The sequence below is a fragment of the Gopherus evgoodei genome, chromosome 1 (assembly GCF_007399415.2).
Source record: "Gopherus evgoodei ecotype Sinaloan lineage chromosome 1, rGopEvg1_v1.p, whole genome shotgun sequence".
Taxonomy (NCBI): Eukaryota; Metazoa; Chordata; order Testudines; family Testudinidae; genus Gopherus; species Gopherus evgoodei.
The window spans coordinates 290,483,838-290,503,345 of record NC_044322.1 but is presented as its reverse complement, the minus strand read 5'-3'; the positions used below and the strand labels follow the sequence as shown (position 1 = coordinate 290,503,345).

At 40.3% G+C, this 19,508-nt stretch overlaps 1 protein-coding gene across 1 annotated transcript; it reads right to left on the bottom strand.

The window, feature by feature from the left end:
- Positions 1–784: 784 nt before the first annotated feature.
- On the bottom strand, positions 785–19,496 carry CCDC59 (coiled-coil domain containing 59). The gene is made up of 4 exons (XM_030548620.1): positions 19,309–19,496; positions 16,971–17,193; positions 8,375–8,474; positions 785–2,215 (listed from the first exon to the last, which is right to left on the bottom strand). Exons 1-4 carry the CDS (start codon positions 19,436–19,438, stop codon positions 2,054–2,056), a joined length of 615 nt encoding a protein of 204 aa, XP_030404480.1. The 5' UTR covers positions 19,439–19,496; the 3' UTR covers positions 785–2,053.
- Between the last annotated feature and the right edge of the window lie 12 nt (positions 19,497–19,508).

Genomic DNA, 19,508 nt, shown 5'->3' with positions numbered 1-19,508 from the left:
CTATCAATAAGAAATTCCAAGTTTCCTCACTGCTAATTATGTATATGGATGTGCAGAAGAGGACACCCTAGAGAGTCTACAGCTTAGTTATTTTTGCAGCCTTTCGCTTGATAACTGATCAAATCTGAAAACTCATCCACGTGTCTGGAACAGACTCTTTTCCCCTTTGTGTCTGAATAATCTTTATCAGATGTTGAGATTCATCTGACATGATTTATGGGCTGTCAAAGCAGGGGGAGATATTGCAAATTAAACTATGAGATGAAATTTTTTCAACTTGATATGAATTAATGCCTCACAGTGCTCAAAGGGGACCCACTATACCTCAAATGCCCCTTTTTGTTCAAACTTCAAAACACGGCATTTTAATATATGGAGGAATAAGTTTCATAAATATTTACCACTTTTGGAATAAACCTTTATGAAGTGAGGTTCATTTCTGTACTGCACCACATAATATTGACCATACTACTATGTTTGTGGCTATTTAAAATTATAATCTTAAAAATGATTTTCTGAACACTATGGAAGATGGAAACAATGTTCTGAAAAAAAAATTAACTGCTGCCATGGCTGCAGGCAAGTGTACAAAAATTAACATTTTTTATAGCTACATCCAGAGATAAATATCATTGGCATTAATAAACATCGCCACAGCCCAACTTAAAAATAAGCCTATGTTTACAAGGTTTGGCTGAATGTTTTCAAAGAGGAAAAAATTCTCAGTAGACGGAATCATTACAATTAGATTTAAAGCAATAGCATGGAAAATGTTAAACAGATGTATATGGAATTCAAATTTATTTATCGGAAGATCTGTTTCAAGAAGAGGCATAAACAAGATATGCAAAGATATTTAGCTAACACGTGAATTACCAAAACACATTCTCTGTGCAACTGAAAAAACCTAGATAGAGCACACTAATCTCTGGAAAATCTTATTCTAATAAGTGCAATGGAAATGTTCTAAAGCAGTAATGCAAATGAGACTGTCTTCACTTCTCAAGGAGTAGTCAAAATGTCTTATTTCCATTGAAGAGGTCAGAGATTTACTTAAAAATCCACTGGTATCTTAGAATAGGACACGGAATTGAACATAATGAATATAATACCTAGCTCTTACCCACCACATTTCCATCAGCAGATCCCATACTGCTTGGCAAAGTAGATCAGTATTATTATCCCCATCTTACAGAAGAGGAAACTGAAGCACATAGAGCACTAGATTGCGATTTAGGACAACTGGTTCTATCCTGACTGTGCTTGCTGGGAGACTGTGAGTAAGTCACTTTGCCTATCTATAAAAGTACACTTTTCTATCCATGATGGTTCACGACATATTAGACCTTGAAATGATTACTCTATAGCACTAGACCAGAACTGATTAGAAGGTCTTAGACTTGGGCAAGTTTTATCCACTCCTCATTTTTTTAGGAGGGGTGTGGGGGCGAGGGAGAGCAAGAGGGAGGAACGGTATAATAAAAGCCTCACAATATAATTTAGATTCTGGGTTTCCATATTCTGAGCTTTCAAATGGCATAAGAAATGCAGTTCCTAGCCCTGGCAGTTCACGTTCACATAGTTCACATAGTTTACCAACCTGTTTCTCCCTATTCAACAGACATGATTTCAGCAGCCAATAACACAAGACCTGCTAGAGCTAAAAACAAATGCTTTATGCCATCTGAAAAGCATCATGGAATCCCAGCTCTCAAAACGGTAAAAAGTCTCAAACTAGCAATTTGGGATACTAGCTAGTAAAAATCAAGTATAGAACTGAAGTGGAGAATAAAGCAAGGTGCTAATTAGAATATTTATTGTAAAAGTTCAATGTCCCATAATCTGCTTGAGCTAGAAATATTATTTTCAGACCAGAACAAATTTTTTCAGGACCAATGACTTTTTCCAGCACAATCCTGGACCAATAATTAGAACAAACAAAAATAGTAGCCATATTTTCTCGTAAAAATATATCACCTATAATACAAAGTACCAGGCAATGCATGTATTTAGTGGATTGATTTAATTCACTGAAAAGAGAAGATAATCTGGTCTATGGTTTTTGTTGTATTTTCTGAAGGAGAAATTCTATTTGTAAATTTAGATTTGGCTGTCCCTTTGCGGTCCTTTTACTTAATATTTTATACGCTTCCATTTTCTTTTGCTTGTAGAGCCTTTGAGCTTCTTCTCTTTCTCGTTTCCTTTTCTCGGCTTCCTGAAATAAAAGCAGCAAAAATATAAGTGACATGAGTAAATCAGAATCAGTACAAACCGTAGACGTGATTTTTAAACAACACAAGCATCCTTGTGAAAATACTGGAAGTTGGGTACCATATTGGTTTTATGGCCACCATCACTTTTATAAGAAATCTGAGAACTGAAGAAGAGTCAGATATTATTATAACTGAAACAAATGTTACATTAGAATGAAGACTGCGATGGCAACTTCACATCTGTGGCACAATTGTACTCTCTACAATAAAGCTAAAGCTCTTTTGTCTTGCACACAGACCTTTCTAAAGGGCTGGCTGAGGCTGTAGAATGAAATCCCACAGGAACTAAGGACCATCACAAACCTCACCGCCTTCTGCTCCAAGGGCAAGACACTTTTTTTTTTACCTGCTTTCCGTAACAAATACACTGCAACATAAATATTGAAAAAACAAACGAAAACAAGAAATAAAAGCCTCCCCACTAACACAAGACACTCCACTGCACACACTTTTCCCACTGGGGAAAGAATGAGAAAAAACAAAAACGAACATGTAACAGATGTTAGTCGCATCACGTAATACACTACTGGAAGGCACTCAGATACTACCAGTGACGAGCATGGTATAAAACTCTTTATATAATTTTATTCAGCATTTAGGACAAGTTTAAGTGCTACTATCAATATTTTGTTTTACATTGAATAAATTACTAAAGCAAATTATATTTTTAATGAGTATGCTAACTAGTTCGATACACTGAAATCATGTCCGATCAAAATAAGCGAAGCTGTCACTAATCAGACTAAAGGCATGCTTCAGTTTGTTTGGATGGCTGCTCTGATGGGATTTTATTCTTTGAAACGCAACACTGTAAAGGCCACAAAGACAGATGTTTTATCAGCAGTGTGCATGTTAAGAGATGCTAGTTTATCAAATGCATATTATATTCTTTTCATTGCATAAACAGGCTTCAGAGTGTTTTGCAGAAATGAAAAACATGAAAAACAATTTTATGCAACAGAAATATTTCATAATTCAGCAGGAATAGTACTTTATGTTCTATGAAAATATGAAGTGATTTAAATCTAAATAACCCAAGCAAAGATTTCTAAATAGGCATCCCAAAGCAGCTGAAAAATCTAAATAATGGCAAATACTACGTCCCTTCATATTCACAAAGTGTCCATAAATGAGTATTTTATTAATGAATATTACTGGAAAAATACTAAAATGTGTGGCACTGAACAAAAAAAAAAGCAAACCTTTCATGCAGGCCAGACAAAGATCCATCAGAGAAAAGTTACTTTAGATCATTGCTGACATTGGGCTTGAAACAAATTATTCTGGAGCAGGAAGAATGACCCTGTCCATGTGGAATATGCAGGATGGCTTGCATCTATTGGTATAGATTTTGGATGCTCTTCTTGCTGACACAACTACAAGAAAACACGTTTCTAAGGAAAGGAAATAAACCTGACTTGTGGTTTGGATAGATATGCTGTCTTAAGAATAATTAATATCATTGTGCGATCTATTAGAAACTTGATGTGTCAAGATTCATAACACTATTTAGCACATACAGTAACTCCTCACTTAATGTCCTCCCGCTCAACGTTATTTCGAAGTTACGTCGCTGCTACATTAGGGAAAATACTCGTTTAAAGTTGTGCAATGCTTCCTTATAACATTGTTTAGCTGACTTTACAAGGGAGCATTGCACAACTTCTTCTTTTCTGCCTTCTCCCCCTCCCTCCTTTCCTCCCTCCCACCCAGCGCTTCCCTCACCGCCAAACAGCGCTTACGACTTTCTGGGAGGGAGCGAGCAGGGAAGCTGCCCCACCTCTGGCAGTCAGGGCCACCCAGAACGCAGGAGCTTTCGGGGATGCAGAGCCCTGGGCTAAGGGGGACCAAGGGCCCTTGCCTGCAGCTCTAAAGCCCCTTTCGGAATGTGGCCCTGCGAGCACGGGCCAGAGGACTCAGGAGGAGCAGGGGCAGCCGCGCAGCCAGACAGAAGTGGAGCTTTCCCCTGCTCCTCCTGAGTCCTCTGGCCCGTGCTCGCAGGGCCGCATTCCGAAAGGGGCTTTAGAGCTGCAGGCCAAGGCCCCGGGGCCCCCTTAGCCCAAGCCCTGCAGCCCCTAAAGCCCCTGCATTCTGGGTGGCCCTGCCTGTTAGATCCCAGAATTGTGACCAGCACAAAGCCACCTGTGCACCCCTTGCACCAAACAGGAGCTGTCCCAGATAAGTGCTCTGCGCCCCCTCCCGCACCCCTACCCTGAGCACCCTCCCGCACCCTAACTCCCTCCCAGACCCCACACCCTCACCCTGCACCCACAGCCCTGAGCCCCAGGAAGAAAATGGAGGAAAAAAAGAATGAAAAATAGGGATGGGAGGAGATAGAGAATGCTTCCACCATGGGGAACCCCCCAAAATGAAATTGAGCACAGGGTCCCACTAACTCTAAATCCAACACTGGTGGGAGAGGGAGGAGCGGGGAAGCGCCACATCTCTGCTCCTCCCCCTCCCTTTCAGAAAGTCCTAAGTGCTGCCAAACAGCAGTTTGGTGCCAGGGAAGAGCTGGGAGTAAGGGGGAGCAGCAGGGACGAGGCGTGCTCTGGGGAGGTGGTGAAGTGGGGATGGGAAGAGGCGGGCCTGGAGTGGAGCAGGGACAGGAAGAGGCCGACCTGGAGCATCCCCAGGCAAAGTCAGCACCTGTTCTTCTGGGGCGGAAGCTGCTGCTGCGCAAGGTGCTTCCTAGCATCCTTGCCTGCCTCATTGTCTGCAGCAGGCTGTGCCTGTGTGGGGTAAGCCAGGGGCACCTCCCCACCACAGTCAGTAAAGTACTGTACAGTATTAATGCCTTTTGTCTGCCCCCCAAAAATTTCCTTGGAACCTAACCCCCCGTATTTACATCAAATCTTATGGGAAAACTGGATTCGTTTAACATCGTCTCACTTAAAGTTGCATTTTTCAGGAACATAACTATGACGTTAAGTGACGAGTTACTGTAGATGCAAGCAGAAACAATGGAAGGTGTTATGCCATCTTGAAAAAACCCTGGTTTTCTGGGGTCATTTTACTTTGGCATCATTGGGAGGATTTTGCATGTTCTGAATAAGTGGAACACCTCAGAGAAGTTAAGAGTCCTCTCTTTGGAGGAGCATCCCAGCTCTTTAGAGCCTGTAGTTCAACAGCCCTGCTGTCAGGCATAGCTAGGACATAGGCATGGAAATCCTGCCTGCGCAATAGATGGGAGTGAAGACCATTACTAGGTCTGAGTACCAAAGCGTTTTTGATCAGTGGGGGTGAAGATGACTTGCCTCTCCCTTCATCTTCTGAATCACTTTTACTAGTGACAAAAGGGAGAAGCAAAGAAAAGATGATTCAGCTATCTGTGAACCAGAGCCTCCATTCTCAGAGATTTCTGGTAAGTTTCCTTGGTGAAGACTCTCACACCTTTATGATTTAACTGCTTGAAAATATATTCCTCAGGGAGTGAGGAGGGAGGGCACTGGATCACTGCATATAAATTGGTCTGCTGTGTTCAGGGTCCATTCCAACTTGTCCATCAGCTGACAACTTAGCACAGGGATAGGCAACCTATGGCACAGTACTGAAGGTGGTACACGAGCTGATTTTCAGTGGCACTCACACTGCCTGCGTTCTGGCCACCGGTTCGGTGGGCTCTGCATTTTAATTTAATTTTAAATGAAGCTTCTTAAACATTTTAAAAACCTTATTTACTTTACATACAACAATAGTTTAGTTGTATATTATAGACTTATAGAAAGAGATCTTCTAAAAAAGGTTAAAATGTATTACTGGCACGCAAAACCTTAAATTAGAGTGAATAAATGAAGACTTGGAACACCACTTCTGAAAGGTTGCTGACCCCTAGCTTAGCATGTTCACTTCTATGGTGAATGAAGAAAAGACATAATAAAGCCCTGTAAAGAAGCTTGAATTGCCTCTAGTGTTTACAGCAAGAAAGTGCAACCCAAATATTTCCATCTGGGGAAACGTCATGACTCAATAGATCTGGAGAGGTGAGCAGTAAAGTGGAGAGTAGAAAGAGATATAACTATTTTAGTATCAACCAGCAATTAGCATATGTTCTGATTAAGTTTTATTCTAGTTAGTGTGACTGTTGAAAGCATTCTTTAGAAAGTGTCTCTTTTTTTTTTTATATAAGGGGAATAAATAATATCAAATTCACATTACATGCGCACCCCCATGACATAATAGTCTCTCCCCTTATGAAAGTCCCATATCTCCAATGCCTTTACAATAATTTCCACTGGTATTAGTGGTTGTTTTACCTATTTTAAGAAGAGATGACCAAAAACAAATGCAGTAACCAAAGTGAGGAAGTTCTACTGATGTATATAATTGTATTACAGTTTACATACTTCTGACCCCTATTTAATCCTATCTTTTTGACCATGGCATATGAACAAGTCATCTTAAATGAGCTCTACATGAATAGAACTTTTCCAGAGTTAATTTTGAACCCAGCATGAGTGAGTAAATTGTTCTGTCATTTTTCCTTAAAGGAAAATTTTTTTTTACACAAATGATATTTTTTCTCCACTGTATCAGAATCCCATGTGAAGGTCTGTTTGCATATTCCAGTATTTTACAGTTTCCTACTGGGCTGCCTACACATCTTTAATCAAACCAAGATTTTAAAAAGCGACTAGTAATTTTGGCCTGATTTTTTTCAGAACTTGCCGAGTACCAGCACTTTTTAAAAACCAAGCTTTTAATGTGGCTCAAGTTAGCCACCCAAACATTAACAGTCACTTTTTAAAAATCTTGATCTAAACGTTCGAGTGGCAAATTTACTTGGCACACAGATGAATTAGCGAAACTGTAAATGACAGCAAGATTTATAAATTAGTTACTAAACTCCAATTTGCTTTAGCCAGCCAACCACACAAGTCCTGCATCCTGACTTCACATGCCATTTTGTGTGAAAATTTAGCTTTCATTAAAGAGTCTTAACCTTGATAGTGCAAAGAAAACTTTCAGTACATGAATTGAGCGTAGATTGGCAGTGACTCTGTCTGAATTGCAGATAGCTTGGAGCAAGAGCTCCAACAGGTTTCAACAACTCTATGCATCTCATCATTTGTTAACAGAAACCCACAATTGTGATATCTGAGGGCTAGGATTTCCAGAAGTAACAAAGCACTTAAACCTACATCATCTCCGACAGGTGTTGTCCAACCTGTTCTTAAAAACCTTCAATGATGGGGATTCCACAACTTCCCTTGGAAGCCTACTGCAGAGATTAACTACCCTCAGAGTTAGAACGTTCTTCATAATACCTAACCTAAATTCCCCTTGCTGCCAAAGCTCTTTACTTCTGGTTCTAACTGAACATGGAGAACAATAGATCCCAGTCCTCTTTATGACAGGCCTTAACTATTTGAAGACTTATCAGATCAAGACTAAACATGCCCAGTTTGGGGTTTTTTTGGACCTTTCCTCATAGGTCAGGTTTTCTAATCCTTTTATCATCATTTTTGTTGCTCTCCTCTGGGACTTTCTCCAATTTATCCACATCTTTCCTGAAGTGTGGCAACCAGACATGGACAGAGTACTCCAGCTGAAGTCTCATCAGTGCAGAATATAGTGTGACAATTAACTCTCATGTTTTCCATATGATACTCCTGTTAATACACTCCAGAATTATATTAGCTTTTTTTTTTTGGCGCAACTGCATTATACTGTTTCATTATGATGATTTACAGTTTCCAGAGTGAGTGACATCTCAGTTAGCATCACAAATGGATGGCATGGGGAGATGTCACAACTTATTTTTTCCCAATCAAAAAAATCAAGTCCAAGAAGTCCAAGCAGGCAGCCAAACCTCCCTGAAGGGAGCGAGATCAAAGACCACAGGGCGCATCAAGTTCTGTGAAGCTTGAGTTTAGCCAGATAAGCACAAAGTATATTAAAACCCACAAACAGAGGGAACAAAACTAAGGATACCCAGTGCAGTGCACAACAGGAGGGCATGAACAATCATATTTTAACTCTGTGAGTGGTGTTTAATTGGATTTTGGAGACAAAGAATATCATTTATTCCTCCCCCGCTCCCCGACTTTAACCTCTGGACACAATCCTACCCCAAAGATCTCAATTTAAGATTTGTTCACCTCTTTCTTCCTGGCACGTTCAGCCTTTATTTTCTCATATTCTTCTTTTGCTTTTTGATTTGAAGTTTTCTTTTTAAACTTCCTTTGAGTCGCATCTGACCTGTAATGACCATGTAATTAGCTCATGGGTATTTATATTACCACAATCATAACTGTAGCACAAAGCAGCATTGATCTAGTATAGACTATTTAGGAAATAAGTGGCTCTAAGAAGAAACCATGAATCTTTAAACAAAAAACAAAAACAAAATACTCTCTTTTTTCACAACAAAAAAAGATATTTGTCTCTTCATTTTCATGTCTGCTCGGACTGCAATATGTTCTTGATTACACAAATACTAGAAATCTCACTAAATTTCTATACCAAAAGCACGCTTAGTCGTGCCACGAGTGCAGGGGACTGGACTAGCTGATCTCTCAAGGTCCTTTCCAGTCATAGGATTCTATGATGCTTACCTGATCCAAACCTTATGTGGCTTATCTATTTATCACAATCATGATGGGAATCAAGGATGGCAATCCAATATATCAAGTTTCTCAGGAAATTCTTAATATACCAGAGGCTGAACTACATGGAGCTGGGTGCACAAAGAGGAAAGGCAGGGAGTTGTTCTAAGTACTATAGTGCCTCTTGTGCCCTTCGTATATGTCCCACAGAACTGAGGGGTTGCATTAGGGATATTTCTGGTCCCCCCATCACCACCTTCTTCAGAATGCAGATAATTCCATGTAGTAATGTAGCAGGAGGCAATGCAGTTTCGCATGGGTAGAAATTTCCTGCCACTACACTCCTCCCTTGTGGGATTTTTCTGTGTAATAGAGTTATCGACCTTCATGATTTTGTTCAGATTCCCAGTTTTTACATTATTTAAATAGCATCGTAGGTAAATAAGGGCTCAAGCCATTACCAAAATTTAAACCTGTTACCTCTGAAAATACTTCTGGGAGACAGACTAAAAGGTGGACAAATTCCTTCATGCTCTATAGTTTAGATTTCAGAGACGACAGCTAACCAGTGCTATCTAGCAAACATGATATAGACTCAGTCAAAAAAAGGAAAGTTCAGATACTATGTCTTAGAACTCATGCTGCCATTCAAAAGTATCACATTTATTTTCTGCAGTAGTCAGTTTATTTTCAGCTCCATCATGTAGCAAGACTGTATACTAACATCTAAAATTGAGAGCACACCATTTTGAAAATGGGCAACTATTTTAAATAATAATGCAGTATACAAAGACAAATGCCAAAAATACAATAGAATAGAAACACGATACACAAGATTCTATTTGATATCCCCAACACCTTCATACAGAACATGGTAAAGTGGCAAATAATCCCAAACAATATTAACTAAGATTCAAATGGTTAAAAAAAAAATCACAATTAATCACAAATTAATCAATTTTAATCACACTGTTGAACAATAATAGAATACCAATTTAAATTATAAATATTTTTGAATTTTCTCTACATTTTCAAGTATATTGATTTCAATTACAACACAGAATAGTGTTTAGTGTTCATTTTATTTTTTTGTTTATTACAAATATTTGCATTGTAACCATAAAAAGAAATAGTATTTTTCAAATCACCTCATACAAGTACTGTAGTGATTTTGAAAGTGCAACTTACAAATGTAGAATTATCTTTTTTTTTTTAAACATAACTGCACTCAAAAGCAGAATAACGTAAAACTTTAGAGCCTACAAGTCCATTCCGTCCTACTTGTTCAGCCAATCGCTAAGACTAAACAAGTTTGTTTATATTTACAGGAAATAATGCTGCCTGCTTCTTATTTATAATGTCATGTGAATGCCTGTTCTCACTTCCAGGTAACATTTGAAAACGTAGAAAAATATCCAAAAATATTTATAATAAATTGAAATTGGTATTTTATTATTGTTTAACAGTGTGATTAATCACAACTATTTATTTTAATCTAGTTAATTTGTTTTGCATTAATTGCTTGCATTAACTGTGATTGACAGCCCTAATACTAACTGTCATACATCAAATGCACATAGCACATGTAATACAGCAGCATTCATGCAATCAATAAGAGCAAGCATTTCTGCAGACTGAATTTCAAGCAACTGTAACACATTAATACAGTGACTGAAAACTATCTATTTGTACAACCATATTCATTAGTATAATAATTTAACTGTTGCACTATAATGCACTAAGTATTTTTAAAGATAAGTGATGGATTTATTTCCTTAAAACAAATAAGATGCAACAAGATTTGTAATGTGCTCTGGTCAAAGTTCCAATGACAGCAAAATCCCCAGAAGTGAACATTATCACTAGAACACCTCAGTGAAATTCTCTCTTCAATATATGAAATACTAAGATCAAATTTTTAAGTCTCAGCATCCCACCTGTAAATGATGATACATAACAAGGGGACAATTGGAGACACATCAGTGATATAATCCATCACAGAGTATCATCATCTAGTATAATACCACCATACTATAATGACATATCATATCTCAATCCAACCCCAAAAAGGTTGAGGAAAAAGAGATGGATAAACTCGAGATACAGCTGAATATATATCTCTCGCCAAGTGAGAAGGTGTCATGGTATAATTCCCCACTCTGAACCTTAGCGTCCAAAAGATGGGGTACCAGCATGAATTCTTCTAAGCTTATTTACCAGCTTAGAACCTGTAGTGCTGCCACCAACCAGGAATTCCAGTGCCTGGTACACTCTGGTCCCCCCCAAACCTTGCCCGGGGAACCCCAAGACCCAGATCCTCTGGATCTTACCACAAGGAAAGTAAACCCTTTCCCCCACCGTTGCCTCTCCCAGGCTTCCCCTCCCTGGGTTACCCAGTAAGATCACTGTGATTCAAACTCCTTGAATCCTAAACAGAGAGGAAAATCCACCTTCCCCCCCCTCCTTCTCTCTCCCCTTCCCAGACTCTCCTTGAGAGAGACAGTCATCCTAACACAGAGAGAAACTAGATTCCCTCTCCCCCTTCGCTCCTTTCTCCCCACCAATTCCTTGGTGAATCCAGACCCCGTCTCCTGGGGTCTCTCACCAGAATAAAAAAAAATCAGGTTCTTAAACAAGAAACTTTTAATTGAAGAGAGAAAAACAGTAAAAATTATCTTTGTAAATTTAAAATGGAATAGGTACAGGGTCTTTCAGCTATAGACACTGGGAATACCCTCCCAGCCTAAGTATACAAGTACAAATTAAAATCTTTTCAGCAAAATACACATTTGAACTCTTTCCAGCCAAATACACATTTGCAAATAAAGAAAACAAACATAACCTAACTCGCCTTATCTACCTAGTACTCACTATCCTGAACTTATAAGAGCCTGTATCGGAGAGAAACCTGGTTGCACGTCTGGTCCCTCTGAGCCCCCAGAGTGAACAACAACCAAACAGTAACAGCACACACAAAAACTTCCCTCCCTCAAGATTTGAAAGTATCCTGTCCCCTGATTGGTCCTCTGGTCAGGTGACAGCCAGGCTCACTGAACTTGTTAACCCTTTACAGGCAAAGAGATATGAAGTACTTCTGTTCTATTAACTCTTACTTATCTGTTTATGACAGAAAGTGTATATTATTGTGAGAAGCCCAATTCATTAGAGCTGAGATTGTCATAAAAGAACAGCTATACTGGGTAAGACCAAAAGTCCATCTAGCCCAGGAGACTTCAGACAGTGGCCAATGCCAGGTGCCCCAGAGGGAATGAACAGAACACCAAGTAATCCACCCCATTACCCATTCCCAGCTTCTTGCAGACAGAGGCTGGGAACACCATCCCTGCCCATCCTGGCTAATAGCCATTGATGACCTATCCTCCATGAACTTATCTAGTTCTTTTAACTCTGTTATAGTCTTAGCCTTCACAACATCCTATGGCAAGGAGTTCCACAGGTTGACTGTGCTTTGGGTGAAAAAACATTTTCTTTTGTTTGTTTTAAACTTGCTGCCTATTAAATTAATTTGGTGACCTCTAGTTCCTGTGTTACAAAAAGGAATAAATAACACTTCCTTACCGACTTTCTCCACACCAGTCATGATTGTATAGACTTCTATCATATCCCCCCCTTAGTCATCTCTTTTCCAAGTTGAAAAGTCCCAGTCTTATTAATCTTTCCTGATATGGCAGCCTAATAATTTTTATTGCCCTTTTCTGAAGCTTTTCCAATTCCAATGTATATTCTTTTTGAGATGGGGCGACCATATCTGCATGCAGTATTCAAGATGTGGGCATACCATGGATTTACATTCACACAGTATTAGTATATTTGAGACAAATGCAGAAGAGATGTGAGTGGGGTCCCTAAAAGATTTAAAGAAAGAATGGATGTTATCAGATTAAGGTTTAATTGGATGTTAAAAATGGGAAAGTTTGTTCTGATTTGAAAGTTTCCTTTCCTTACCCACTAACTGAGGTGCCTTGAATATGTGAACATCTTAAGACAGGGGTTCTCAGACTTGGGGTTGTGACTCCTTAGGGGGTTGCAAGGTTACTATGTGGGGTTTGTGAGTTGTCTGCCTCCATCCCCAATCCCTGCTTCGCCTCCAGCACTTATAATAGTGTTAAATATATAAAATATGTTTTAATTTATAAGTGGAATTGTCATAAACAGATAGCTAAGGGTTAATGTCTCTTTCACCTGAAAAAAAAGTAACCTGAAGCACCTGATCAGAGGACCAATCAGGAAACAAGACTTTTTCAACTCTGGGTGGAGGAAAGTTTGTGTCTGAGTTCTTTGTCTGTCTGCCTGCCTCTCTCTCAGCTTTGAGAAGTGATTTCCGTTTCCTGCTTTCTAATCTTCTGTTTCCAAGTTGTGAGTACAGAGATCATAAAAACAATAAGGGTTATTGTTTTTCTTTTGTATTTACATGTCTATAGTTGCTGGAGTGCTTTGATTTGTATTCTTTTTGAATAAGGCTGTTTATTCATATTTCTTTTAAGCAATTGACCCTGTATTTGTCACCTTAATATAAAGAGATCATTTGTATGTATTTTTCTTTCTTTTTTTTTTTTTTTAATATAAAGCTTTCTTTTAAGACCTGTTGGAGTTTTTCTTTAGTGGGGGATTCCAGGGAAATTGAGTCTGTACTCACCAGGGAATTGGTGGGAGGAAGAAATCAGGGGGACATCTGTGTGTGTTAGATGTACTAGCCTGACTTTGCATACCCTTGGGGTGAAGAGGAAAGTAATTCTGTTTTCCAGGACTGGGAACGGGGAGGGTGGAGTCCCTCTGTTTAGACTCACGGAGTTTGCTTCTGTGTATCTCTCCAGGAACACCTGGAGGGGGGGAGAAGGGAAAAGGTTTATTTCCCTTTGTTGTGAGACTCAAGGGATTTGGGTCTTCAGGTCCCAAGGGACGGGTTTTGGGGGGACCAGAGTGCCCCAAAACACTCTAATTTTTTGGGTGGTGGCAGCAGTACCAGGTCCAAGCTGGTAACTAAGCTTGGAGGTTTTCATGCTAACCCCCATATTTTGGACGCTAAGGTCCAAATCTGGGACTAAGCTATGACAGGAATAGCACTATGTGAAAAGAGTAACCAATACAAAAGTTTGAGAACCACTGCCTTAAAATGATATGCTCAAGTGAAGAGATGTAGACAAGTGGGATAAAATAACAGCCTCTGGAGACTGCATACAGGAATATGGTGTCCAAGTTGCATCTGTTAACAATTGAATAGGCAAGTGTAGGGTCAAACGTTACAATGGCCAAAATTATATAGTATGTAAGAATCATGGTCTAAAAACTGACTTATCCAATGGGTGCATTTGATTATATGTAGTGGGTAGAAACCTACCATACAGCTTTGGCCTATGTAAGTAATTGAAAGATAATACATTTTTTTTCCAAATTGTTATTATGAGTTGCCTACAAATATTCTAAATTTAAGGTCTACTGCTTAGCTGGGATTGGAAACACGGAAATTCACTTTCTGTGAACATTTACACAAATAAATTGGATCACCTGAATGGCGACAGACACAAAAAGGCTTAAGAAAATGTAAACATTTGAATTAAGCTGTGTAAATGTGTGTAAACTATTTTCTATTTTCACAGTTCTAGAATTGGATCATGAACACTGTGAGCGATGAATTGTTTGACAAGATGAAAGATGATGAACTTCTCCATTGTGAGATGAACAGTTAATCTGAATATTGAGCTGTAGTTAAAAGGTGCTGGGTCAAAATTAAGTTTATTTTAAAGTAAGGTGACAGGACTCGGGTATAGCAGATTCAGGCATGTTCAGTAAGTTGATTATGGAAATGTATATAGAGCGAGGAAGCACAATGAGATAATATGGAAAAGGGCCCCATTTATAACACATTTTGCCTCAAACTGCTCTACTAATAGTCCCTTGTTTTTGTTTTTTTTAATATAAAAAGATATTATACTCATCATGGAAGTGCAGACACATTTGGAAGATAAAACATACATAATGTGTGTATTTAAACACCTTTCAAGACTTTAGAAAAGAAACAAGGAATAACTTATTTAATTCAAGATGCAACCAAAAAGCTGTTTAAAAGGAGTCACCCAAATTGGAGTTAAGCCAGGACACCACTAATTTGACCAAGAATACTCTGAAGTACAATCCAGCTCAGACAGAAGTCAGTGGAATCTATTCATTGACTTCAACTAGAATGAGATCAGGGCCACTTTGACAAGCAGCACAAAATCTATAACAGATTTGCTTTGCAGTCCAAAAAACAAAGACCCTGACAATCTCCAGAAGCACATTATCCCCCCCATCACACTATGGCACTGGCTGAGAACATCACCACCGAGTAAATTACCTGTAGCACAACAAAGATTAGATTTAGCAATCAATCATTTTACCTTTAAAGGGAAGAAAATAAGGATTTTTAAATAACAATTTTAACATTAAATACACTATTAAAAACCAGTTGTTCGTTTTTCCAAATAAAAGTTCAAAGCTATTTATTCCATAGAGACTATCATTTTCCTGTTAACATGAAAGTAGTGAAATTAGGACAGAAAAATGCCTTTCGCATTCACACTCAATATAAAATATAAACTGAAATTTAATCACCATTCTCTTCCAACCAGTGTAGTTTTAATTTAATTTAATTTAAATTCCTTTATTGCTACAGGATCTGTGCAGGCATCTCAGTTAGTAAGATTTGGGGATGAAATTAGTAAATTATTTCGCCCAGCATCATTATTTCATTCTTCCACTGAAGTCCCATGGAAAAATTCTCATTATTTCAGAGGACTCAAGCAATGTTTCCACTAATTTTTTCCATCCATGTGCAGAATAAATTGTTATGTGCACTGAGCTATGTGCCTATGTGCGCCACCAATAGAAAAAAAAATGTAGATATAATATATATTTTTAGAAAGTTACCATAGGGATAATTAGTCCAGCTAGGACAGGTTAGGCATTTTAGAACTCACTAGTCAAAGAATTAAATTTAAGTGTAAGAGAAATAAAAATTATGAAATGCATAGACCAGTCAAAACACTAAAACAACACTTTGAAAGAGTAAAATTTACAGCGAATATATGTGCATTGAAGGAAGTACCAAGAAATAACAATAATACAAGTATGTGTTGGAAGGTAAGCATGAAAGACACTGTGTGTTGGCTGCTGGGGAAAGCTGTATGCTGTTTCTTTAAGACACTTACTGAAAGCTCTCCTGCTCTGTGTTGAGCCCTGTTGTCTTCCCTCCCCTGCTCTGCGGAGATGGGGTACATGGGCAGTGGGAGGAAAGGAGACAGACAGTGTGACCTGGCTGCTGGGGAAATCTCAGAGACAATGCACTGTCTCTTTAAGAAAGGCACTCAGAATCCGAGGGATTGTCCACACTTACTGGGGGATTCATGCACGGTCATCGATGCATCGGCGGTTGATTTAGCGCTAAATTGACCACATATCACTCTCCCATCAACTCTTGCACTCCACTGGATTGAGAAGAGTAAGGGGCGTCAACAGGAGAGTTTCTCACGTCGACATCACATAGCGCAGACCCTGCAGTAAGTAGATCTGAGCTACGTCAGTTTGAGTTACTAATCACGTAACAAACTGCGTAGCTTAGATTGACTTTTCCCTTTAATGTAGACACTCACCATTCAGATCAGAGCAGCTCCGAGTCCACCTGAGCCAGGCTGTCCCCTGCTCTGCGGAGATGTGTTACAGGGGTGGGGGCCTGGGGACACCCTGACATCAGCTCCCTCCTCCCTCCCCCGCCGCACTCTACACAGCCAGCAGGAGGGTCCCAGGAGAAGCTGCAGGACGGAGCAAAGTGGGGGGAGGCACACCTGAACACATGCTGCCGGCATTTAAATCTCCTGTGCAGCCGCCAAGTGCATAGTTTACAGGGAACACAGGACTCAAGCCCTAATAATTGTCAGTTTTGCTTTCTGGTTCTGATAAAATCAGCACAAAGCTGTTGTTTTCAGGTTTCTAACAATTCAGAATAAGATTTAATGTCAAGAAAACATGTCTATTCATTAGGATTTTATATCTATTCTTTTACTTAAGATAACAAAGCAAGCATAGGACCTAAGCTGTGGCATCAGGTGCCTTAATAATGAAAGGGAAAAATTGTTTTTAAAATGATACTTACGTTACTGTTGTGCTGCATTTTTGTTCTAACAAAACTTCAGTTCTTTTAGATTTTGATTGTTTTTGAAGCATTTCCTCTTCAGCTAAATAGAGATGCTTCAAGTGCTCTGGGTAAGAATTTGTATATTGAACTTTACATTGAGGATGTGCCTTTCCTTCCTTTTTTAGTAATTTCTTGTATTCTCGTTGGATCTTTTGCTTTCTCCAAAATGCAAATCCTTGTCCTGAAACCATTAGAAAGAGTGAGTTAGACAAACTATTTAAGAAGGTAACTTAATAATAAATAATAAATAATAATAATAATAATAATAATAATAATAATAATAATAATAATAAGCTTTTACTCTGCTAATGCATTTTTCCAAACATGAACCAGAACTAGCATCTTAACTGCTACTATAGACCAGGGTTCTCAACCTTCCCCCCCCCCCCCAGCCCCCATCATCCCCACAACATGCTATAAAAACTCCATGACCCACCTGTGCCACAATAACTGATTTTCTGCATATAAAAGCCAGGGCCAGTGTTATAGGGCAGTTGCCTGGGGCCTCATGCCATAGGGGCTCCTGCGAAGCTACATTGCTCAAGCTTCAGCTTCAGCCCTGGGTGACAGGGCGCAGAACCCTGGGCTTCAGCCCCATGTGGCAGGGCTTCAGCTTTCTATCCTGGGCCCCAGCAAATCCAATGCTGGCCCTGCTTGGCGGCCCTGATCCCCTGGCAGAGAATCATTGCTATAGACAGGGGTCCATTGTTTTATGCTGCATCAAGAAAACTGAGAAAAGCTTCATAACATGAAGGTGAAAACAACTGATCCCTACATTAGCACTTAGGCTGCTAGCTCTGGGGCAGCTGCACCATTGTAGGAAAACAGTTGCAAAACATGGCAGTGTCGGCGCAGCCTTGCTAATGATAATCATTTAAAAATACTTGGATGAATACACCAGATGATTAAGGTCTCCTTACTGCTTTTACAAATCCATTTTTGAACAGTTTTTACTTATCACAATCTCTTGCTTTCAGCCCTATGTATGAGATCAAAAGGAATTCATAAAGATGGTCTCAAACAAAAGTTGCTAAAAATAATCTTGGATGCCCAAGAAATACGCAACTACAACTGGAACAAAACTGGCTCACTTATAGAGGTACAATGCTTTAAACCATTTTAAAAGAAAATATTATCTTATCTCTCTTTCTTCATTTACTTGCTTTTTATAACTGTTCAGGGAAGAGCTCTCTCTCAAGCCTAGAAATATATGCCACACTCAACACATACATGACAATTATGAACATCCACTCAAGTCACTCAAAGAAAAAGCAAGTAGTTGTTCCACTTTGTATAGCCATTTAACCAGTTAGAAGCATAAATTGGAGCCTTCTTTTCCATCCAAAAGGATTAAACCCATTCTGGAACTTGGATAACAGCACACATGGTTTCCATACAAGCTTTTAGTTGAATCATTCCTGCTCAGTGGCCAAAAATTGAGAGTTGCTTGGCTTACCCTTCAGTGTTCTCTCTGAAACACTTTATCACAGACAGTTAGACATACCTGATGAACCATACTACGAATGAAAAAATGAGAATGCATTTGCAACACATGTATTTCTTTACATCCAATTAAGCACAGAGCTGGCCTGAAGCCAAAGCAAAGAAAGCTTGGGACCTTCTGCATTCTCGGACCTCAAGAGCCAACTAGTTACAACTCATAGACTCATAGGTCAGAAGGGACCAATCTGATCATCTAGTCTGACCTCCTGCACAAGGCAGGCCACAGAACCCCACCCATCCAATTTTATAACACCCCTAACCCAGGACAGAGTTATTGAAATCTAGCAACTCCCGACTGCAAGGTGGGCCCTGTTAGATTACGACCAGCCTTGTTTGTTTACAGGTCTCGAGTTAGCTTCGACCCTGCTCCCTGACAAATGCTAGGGAGGGGAAAAGACCCAATTGAGCCGGAGTCCCCTCATACCATCCCACGGGGGAATCCTGCTTCCACAAACCGGGCGGGGGTGAGGCATGGGGCACAGGCAGCACCACTTCTCACCACTGCAATGGTCAGAGACGCGCCAGGCTTGGCCTCAGCCCGTGAGCACAACGCAATCCGGGGCTTATGACACTACGCGCAACGACGGCAACAGGCCCCGAGTGGCTTCGGGCTGCGCGAGCTATGGGAACCAGAGACCGGGGCGGGGGAGGCCGTTGGGGGGGGGAAAGCGCGAGATCCCCTTTTCCCCCGCGCGCTGCCCCTGAACGCGGGAGCCCGCGCGAGGCCCCGGCGGCGGCGCTCCCTCCTCTCCCAGCCGCAGAAGCGGCCGGGCCCGGCTCTCGCCCCACTCACCCTCCCGAACGTTCCCCAGAAAGCTCCGCCGCGGGTCCGGCCTCCATTGCCGCTTTCGGCGGGGACCCTGGGCCGCCGCGGTGTTTTTTTTCGGGGCAGCCCGGCTCCTGTTCGTCCCCGCCGGTGCCATCAGCCTTCCGCCGGTGCCTCAGACTGGTCGTCGCGCTCTGGACACGTCACCAAACAGCGCCCGCCTCCTA

Excerpts from the sequence above, each read along its gene's own strand:
- CCDC59 (XM_030548620.1), bottom strand. The coding sequence starts at position 19,438 with ATGGCACCGGCGGGGACGAACAGGAGCCGGGCTGCCCCGAAAAAAAAC. Across the intron at positions 17,194-19,308 it reads TCTGGGGAACGTTCGGGAGG|GACAAGGATTTGCATTTTGG; the intron begins GTGAGTGGGGCG and ends TAATGGTTTCAG. Across the intron at positions 2,216-8,374 it reads AACGTGCCAGGAAGAAAGAG|GAAGCCGAGAAAAGGAAACG; the intron begins GTGAACAAATCT and ends CTTTTATTTCAG.